This window comes from Cebidichthys violaceus, unplaced genomic scaffold (assembly GCF_023349555.1).
Source record: "Cebidichthys violaceus isolate CVI_PGR_0920_01 unplaced genomic scaffold, fCebVio1.0.p SCAF_538, whole genome shotgun sequence".
NCBI lineage: Eukaryota > Metazoa > Chordata > Actinopteri > Perciformes > Stichaeidae > Cebidichthys > Cebidichthys violaceus.
In genome coordinates, this window is record NW_027176748.1 from 1 (window position 1) to 8,571 (window position 8,571).

The 8,571-nt window shown below is 45.0% G+C and overlaps 1 protein-coding gene across 1 annotated transcript; it reads right to left on the reverse strand.

Annotated features, from left to right (window-relative positions):
• Window positions 1–6: 6 nt before the first annotated feature.
• Window positions 7–7,807, reverse strand: LOC137888422 (hippocampus abundant transcript-like protein 1). Its single transcript, XM_068731805.1, has 8 exons — window positions 7,542–7,807; window positions 6,400–6,489; window positions 5,711–5,773; window positions 3,409–3,536; window positions 2,339–2,453; window positions 907–1,122; window positions 482–595; window positions 7–369 (listed from the first exon to the last, which is right to left on the reverse strand). Exons 1-8 carry the CDS (start codon window positions 7,602–7,604, stop codon window positions 151–153), a joined length of 1,008 nt encoding a protein of 335 aa, XP_068587906.1. The 5' UTR covers window positions 7,605–7,807; the 3' UTR covers window positions 7–150.
• Window positions 7,808–8,571: the final 764 nt, after the last annotated feature.

The window sequence follows — 8,571 nt, forward strand, 5'->3', positions numbered from 1 at the left end:
GAGATCACAGATCACAGCTTCAGATCACCTCATGAAGGTAAATATATATTCTAAATACATCGTTCACTTAAACTGATATTGATACTTTTATGTCTAAAATATTTACATTACATTGAATATGGAAATGTACTATATACAAGTACTACTTCACTACTGTCCCTTTAAAGACCAGCTGAAATCTAACTGCATGATTTCATCACTTCCTGCGTTGCGCTCCGATACGGAGGAATGTGTATTTGGTTGGTTCTGGTTCAACACTGCGTTGAACAGGAAACAGCTGACTGCTTGTTTGAGTACCTGAGCGATGATGGAGAGGATTCCCACCATGGCGATGAAGGCAGCGATGGCTGCAGGAGAAAACTCAATCACCTGAAACACACCCCGACATGTTACAACCATCACGGGTGAGAGTGTCTCTGTGTGTGTGTGTGTGTGTGTGTGTGTGTGTGTGTGTGTGTGTGTGTGTGTGTGTGTGTCTCACCTGTTTCAGGTAGAGGAAGAAGCTGGAGTATTGTCCGGCCTCAGGTAGGTAGGACAGGAACACAGTGACACAGATCAGCAGCACTGTGGTGTCTTTACCCACACGACGCAGAGACTGAACACACATCAATAAATACACCAATACATACATCAATACATCAATACATACATCAATACACCAATACATACATCAATAAACACATCAATACACCAATAAACACATCGATACATCATCAAGATGAGAGGTTAGAGACCAACAGTCTTTCCGATCTATACAATGGAGGGTTACTTTAGAAGGACTACACAGCTAGCTGAGGAACAAACAGCCACAGGGTGACCACATCACATGTGAGTAGCACCACCGTGGTCTACGCTGTGGGAGGTCAGCCGGTTGAAACTAAACCCGTGACAGTTGGGTGAACTCACGCTGAACGGGTCGGCCTGCTCCCAGGAGATGGGGAAGCCCCAGGACGTCCTCATCTTGTCCGGCAGAGACTCCGGGACCACGAAGAACACGAAGGCGATGTCGGCCACCGCGATCACCGTGGCCACCAGGACCACCAGGCTGTCCCCGTACTGAGCCGACAGGTAAGCACCGATGGCCGGACTCGTCACCAGGCTGGCTGCAAAGGTAGCTGAGACCTGGTGGTGGTTGGGGGGGGGGGGGGGGGGGGGGCAGAGACAGAGAGAGAGGTAGAGAGACAGAGAGTCAAAGAGAGAGAGAGGTAGAGAGACAGAGAGTCAAAGAGAGAGAGAGAGAGTCAAAGAGAGAGCGAGTCAAAGAGAGAGAGAGAGAGAGAGAGAGAGAGAGTCAAAGAGAGAGAGTCAGAGAGAGACAGAGAGTCAAAGAGAGAGAGAGAGTCAGAGAGAGAGAGAGTCAGAGTCAAAGAGAGAGAGTCAAAGAGAGAGAGAGAGAGACAGAGAGAGAGAGAGTCAAAGAGAGAGAGAGTCAAAGAGAGACAGAGAGTCAAAGAGAGAGAGAGTCAAAGAGAGAGAGAGTCAAAGAGAGAGAGAGAGAGAGAGAGAGAGTCAGAGAGACAGAGTCAAAAAGAGAGAGAGAGAGAGTCAGAGAGAGAGTCAAAGAGAGAGAGAGTCAGAGAGAGACAGACAGTCAAAGAGAGAGAGAGAGTCAGAGTCAAAGAGAGAGAGAGTCAAAGAGAGAGAGAGAGAGTCAAAGAGCGAGTCAGAGAGAGTGAGAGAGAGAGACAGAGAGTCAAAGAGAGAGAGACAGAGAGAGAGAGTCAAAGAGAGAGAGACAGAGAGAGAGACAGAGAGTCAAAGAGAGAGAGCGAGAGAGTCAGAGAGTCAAAGAGAGAGAGTCAAAGAGAGAGAGTCAAAGAGACAGAGACAGAGATAGAGGGAGGAAAGATTTAAACATCGGGACTTTAATGTTTACTTCAACTGAACTCTGTGTTTAAAATATTAATAAATCAAAATCTAAACAGTTCAAACTTGTATTTCATGTTTGGTTGATTGTTGGTAAAACATATTCAACATACATACTGGAGGAATATGTAATGTTTCTTCCCGTTAAGGAAGCACACGTCTTCACTTTGCGTCAGATGAACCTCGTCACACTAAATACAGTCCACTACTGCTGCAGTGGAACAACTGATCACTTTATACTTCGTCATCTCTCAGGAGGAGTGAATCATCACGTTATCATCAGCGTCCACACTGTGACACCACGGCCTCAACATGAACCACAGAGTCCGTCTGTCCTGCCTGTGACTCCGGGTCATGATGACAGGAAACAGCACGGAGCTCTGCAGAGCCTCCATGATTCACCCACAATGAGCTCTCAGTGACAACAGACCAGAGCGACTGACAGGCAGCAGGGTGGAGGAGGTGTGGTTACCAGGCCGTAGGCGGTGCTCCTCTCGTGCTCCTCCGTGATGTCGGCCACGTAGGCGAAGATCACCGAGAAGGTCACGGCGAAGATCCCCGAGACGGAGATCAGAGCGAAGTACCACCTGCACACAGACAGGAAGCAGAGAATGTGAAGGGATCACCTTCAGAGCGAGTCATGTGACATGTTGATGTTCAGGTTCTAACACAGAAGGTAGATTCACTGTTTCATAGATCAGAGGGTTAAATCATCTTCAGACTGATCGATCATGAACACATTAGAGCTGTGATGTTTGCAGCTCTTTATCAGACTCAGGGTCACAAAGAACAAACCTCTAAAAGCACATGATCACATGATCACATGATCACATGACTCCTCAACATGAACTTCTAGTCTGACATGAAATCATATGATGAACTTTGAGACCAAAAACATCTTAGTTTCATTAAAACCAGCCGTCCTCAGAGTGAAACAGACTATTCTGTGTGTGAAATCAATGCTGGTTCAGAGGACCTGATCTAGATCCAGTACCGGGTCTCTGACGGGACCACAAAGAGGAGCAGCTGCACTTATTCAGGGAAAGAAACGCAAAGAACCTCTGAAGAATAAAAACGTTTAAATGCAAAACTAGTATTTGATCTTAATGCTGACATGAAGTCATGTTTTAAACTGCAACAGACACATTGGTTTTAAAACAATAGAAGGTGTCAGTGTGGGCGGAGCTACAGACACACTGGTTTTAAAACAATAGAAGGTGTCAGTGTGGGCGGAGCTATAGACACACTGGTTTTAAAACAATAGAAGGTGTCAGTGTGGGCGGAGCTATAGACACACTGGTTTTAAAACAATAGAAGGTGTCAGTGTGGGCGGAGCTACAGACACACTGGTTTTAAAACAATAGAAGGTGTCAGTGTGGGCGGAGCTATAGACACACTGGTTTTAAAACAATAGAAGGTGTCAGTGTGGGCGGAGCTATAGACACACTGGTTTTAAAACAATAGAAGGTGTCAGTGTGGGCGGAGCTATAGACACACTGGTTTTAAAACAATAGAAGGTGTCAGTGTGGGCGGTGGTCTCACCAGGGGCTGATCCTCATGAAGGGGATCGGGGCGCAGGTGAAGAACACCGTCATCAGGAGGAAGGACTTCCTGCCCCAGATGTCTGACAGAGCACCAATCAGAGGAGCCGACAGAAACGACAGGAAGCCCTGAAACAGGAAGAGAGAGAGAAAAACCAAAACACAATGTAAACATGTAAAAGTCAAAATAATCATGATTTGGAAACGATTAAATCAAGAAAATAATCTGCAAGTTTATCAATAAAGAATGTATAGTTTGGACAGAATCAGGAGGATTCTCCTCTTCCTGACTGATGAGACGGTTCAGGTTCTCATCCAGGCTCTCATCATCTCCCGTCTGGACTACTGACACTCTCTACTGATGTCAGGACAGCAGAGTCGCTGCCCATCTTTCATCAGGCTGAAGACCCACCTCTTCAGGAAGTGCTACCCTGAACCTTCCACTCACCACTTATTGTATTCATACTAGCTTGTTGCACTTATTGTATTGGTATTACTTATAGCACTAACTGTTTCTCTTGTTTCTGTACTTTGGCTCTGAGTTATGCTCTGCTTCAGGCTCTTAGATGCTTGTTTAAAGGAAATGTACTTATGACTTCTGGTGACTAGCAGTTCTTTTGATTACCAATGTTGATGCACTTATTGTAAGTCGCTTTGGATAAAAGCGTCTGATAAATGACTGTAATGTAATGTAATGACATTTTATGTTTTTGTCAGACAGAGACGAGAAGAAAAGGTCGAGGAGATAATGATGAATGATGTGAGCTTTAACACCAGGACCACCAGGACCACCTGGACCACCAGGACCACCAGGACCACCAGGACCACCTGGACCACCGTCTCATCAGAGGCGTCATGACACCAGAAAATGTAGTCGTCATAGCAGTGATAAAAAACTACAAGAACACAATAAATCTTGGACTCTAACATACCTTTCTGTATTTATAGTTTGTATTCTGGTTTGTGCTAAATGTATCAATCACCAATGAGACGCTTCAAGTTTCTCTCCAAAAACAAACTAACTGATGTTACAAGAGAACTCATCATTTACATCCACTCAATACTCATGTTACTGAGCAGGGCTTCAACGACTCATTATGGAACCCAATGAAACCTCTGTTAGCGTTAGCTTGTTATTTAGTCCAGCAGAACTGTGCTGCCCGTCGACTGCTAACAGCTAACATTAACTAGCTCTCCTCCTGCTAAGAGCTAACGTTAACTAGCTCTCCTCCTGCTAACAGCTAACGGTAACTAGCTCTCCTCCTGCTAACAGCTAACATTAACTAGCTCTCCTCCTGCTAACAGCTAACGGTAACTAGCTCTCCTCCTGCTAACAGCTAACGGTAACTAGCTCTCCTCCTGCTAACTGCTAACGGTAACTAGCTCTCCTCCTGCTAACAGCTAACGTTAACTAGCTCTCCTCCAGCTAACGTTAACTAGCTCTCCTCCTGCTAACAGCTAACATTAACTAGCTCTCCTCCTGCTAACAGCTAACGGTAACTAGCTCTCCTCCTGCTAACTGCTAACGGTAACTAGCTCTCCTCCTGCTAACTGCTAACGTTAACTAGCTCTCCTCCTGCTAAGAGCTAACGTTAACTAGCTCTCCTCCTGCTAACAGCTAACGTTAACTAGCTCGCCTCCTGCTAAGAGCTAACGTTAACTAGCTCTCCTCCTGCTAACTGCTAACGTAAACTAGCTCTCCTCCTGCTAACTGCTAGCGTTAACTAGCTCTCCTCCTGCTAACAGCTAGCGTTAACTAGCTCTCCTCCTGCTAACAGCTAACGTTAACTAGCTCTCCTGCTTATTTCAACACAGATTTGTTGATCACAATGTAGTATCATTAGGGACATTTTTCTGATCCCTGTACCTACAACACCTACAATACCTGCAGTACTAGAAAAACAAGTTCCGTCACATTCAGATTTTTGGGATCTACTTGGTGCCTAAGTCTGGGTTCTCGTGACTCAGGTGACAAGACCTCATCAGCGGTAAAAACACCGGTGAACCTTCAGTCTCACCAAACTGCTCCGTTACTGACGCTGTTCATGACGTGACCAGATCAGCTTCTTTGTCATTACAGAGTTCAGTCATTGATTCACAAAGAGCTGCACTTCTTCCTTTACACAACAATGAGCCAGAGAGGCTTACAGATGTGAGATGTGGGACACAGAGAGCTCTGGGATCAGGATCAGGATCAGGAGGTGCATCTCTGCTGATGTCTGACAGCAGCTCTGGTTCTCCACTTTATATCTAAATGTTCTCGACTGTTCTATTGAATGTGTGCTGAGTGACAGACGTCTGACCTTCACACCGTGAACCAGGCCGTTCATCAGGAACGTGTGCTGAGGAAACGTCTCATGGAGGACCTGGAACCACAAACACAGCAGAGCAGAGCTCAGTACGTCAGTGAAATGATTAGATCTGTAGAGCTTCATAATGTTAAATGTGTCTTCATGGTCTGTTGTGTAACTAAGGAAACACAGAAAGGAAATGCATTTCTTCTGATGGCTGTCACCTCTCAGTAAGTTCATTACAGTCTGAAGTTTTCAGACGCTCTCTGAAAACGTCAGACTATAATGAACTGGATCTGCTGCTCACACTGGACGTCAGCTGGTCTCTGTTGGAGGTTTCCACAGAGAGCTGAGTGAACATGTTCACATCAGAAACTGATCAGCTCAGACACAATCGTCTGTGTGACCTCTGGTGTTCTCTCCTGAACATATTCATCTTCTACTTGTTGTAGAAAACTACTAACACTAATAAACAGATATGGTCTTCTGTAGTATTTGTCTGAAAGAGGCAACAGACACAAAACTAATAACCCTTTCATTGAGTGCTTAACCTTTAATAAGAGAAGAGGGGATTGTTCTATGAAATACGAAAAGGACAGTCAACATGTGTTCACAGAGAGACATGTGACCAGCTGACTGGTGTGTGTGTGTGTGTGTGTGTGTGTGTGTGTGTGTGTGTGTGTGTGTGTGTGTGTGCTCACGGTCAGCATGGGCGTGGTCAGCAGCCCCCAGGCGAAGAACTCCAGGAAGATCACCACCACGGCGTGAGTCACTGTGGCTCGGCCTCGGTGCTGCGGAGAGAAGAAGAAGAAGATGAAGTATTCATCACCGCTTCCTGTCGAGTCCTCCACCAGGACCGCTCACCGGTCTCACTCAATGGTCTACGGCGTTTCTTCTCTTCTGGTGCCACATCACAGGTAACACCAGGACACGCTGACATCAGCAGTTAGTCCGTTACAGCGTGAAGTAGCGCGATCGACGCGTCTGCATTGATCTCTGCAGACCAAACTGAAATCTGTCACACGTGTGTGAAGTCAGCTGGAACCACAGAATGAACACGCATTACACAAACACTCCGATTCACTGAATGTCTTTAATCAGTAGGTTTATGTTTTCACCATTGATCAACACTTCTGTCTCCATCTCACATACATGAGGGTTCTCTCTGTGGGCTGGTTGTAATCAATACAACAACACAACACAGTTAAATCCGTCACTACAGCACAGGGAGCAGGTATGAGGCGACACCATTATTCTTTAGTCTGGTAGAATCAAACAAGATATTCAATCAACACAATGACCGATTACACACTATGAACGTCATGTGAGCGTCCAGAGAACGTTTCTATCTTTAACTTAACTCACTGTCATGATGCGTTCACTGACCCATGTGTCTCACTTCATGAGCTCACACAGTAAGAGGTACACAAACACCTGGCCTGTTGTCAATGCTAACATGTATGCTACGGAGGAAACCTCTACATGAGACTGTATCAGAAAGAAACAGATCCTCTTCAAACACATCCAGCAGTGTTCAGTCCTGCGTGTCAACAAACACTGAACACTAGCTGTTTACTGTTCACATGTGGACTTCATGTCTCTGCTGGTCTGACCTGTTAACCAGCTAACTAGTTACTAACGTTCACCTGAAGTAAACAGGTGCTAGCTTAGCTTGAAGAACTAGTAAGCTAGCTTAAGTCTCGCTAACTGGCTAACCCTGATTTAGCTCTTAATGTACAGCTAGCTATCGGCCATGACAGCACATTCCATCTCATTAGCTTCATGTTCACTGATAGCTAGGTTAGCTGTTGCTAAACCAGTCGATGCTAAGCGCTCTACTTACCGGGCTCCGGACCAACATGATGTCGTTGGCCTCCTCGGTGGCGGTGGTTTTCTCCCGGTTCATCTCACATCTTTCCGTAACGATCTTCACATCCAGTCCCCGTGTCTCAGCATCCTCCGGAGGGTTCTCCGTCTCTTCCAGGGCGAATTATAGCTAGCTTAACGTTAGCTTACGTGTCTATCGCTATCATGGACTTTTCTAACGGCGGTAACTAGAGCAGCTCGTCGGCTTTTTACCCCCCCCCTCAAAAATAAATTCCTCCGCTCTGATTGTAATGTAACAGTTTGTCACCGTGTTTTAATCACCGGAGTTCCCCGGTATACTGTTCGTCTGATACGCTTTAAACGCGTTTAAACACCGCCCTTACGGGTTTACTGGCTCTGGTATTAAAAACGAACGCCTCTAACCGAAACACTTCTTCTTTAAGGTTCATTGGCGGTTGGCAAACAATGAATTGGTGCATTACCGCCACCAACTGGTCTGGAGAGTAGCACAGGTTAGCTAGTACTTATAGTTTAGTATAAATAAAATAAAATAAAATAAAATAAAATAAAATAAAATAAAATAAAATAAAATAAAATAAAATAAAATAAGAAACAACTGGCTCACTGGGTCAGTTTATACGTTTACGCCTCTCTATAGATATTTATCGAGTAGAGCGCGCCCCCTGCTGGCCGCCGGCCACACTACAATGCAGTTGTTGTTTATATTAGCCACCAATGAAGCAGACAGTAACGTTAAATTCATTTAAACAAAATCAAAATGCTGTTAAATATGGAAGCCCATTTCCGACAGATACAAAAATACAAAAAAAATAATTTAAAACTAGGTTTTAAAAAAATAAAAAAATTGTAACCTTTTTTTTTTGCTGGGTGAAATGGGCTTCAATATTTAAATAATTCTGCTGAAAGAAGAAAAGAAAAAAAAGAGAGAAACTGAGAATCTCAGTATTTGGCAGGACGACGCGGCAGCAAAGCGAGCGGTCATTATGCTCCTGGATCACTATTTAGCAAGAGGCACTCGGCTGTGG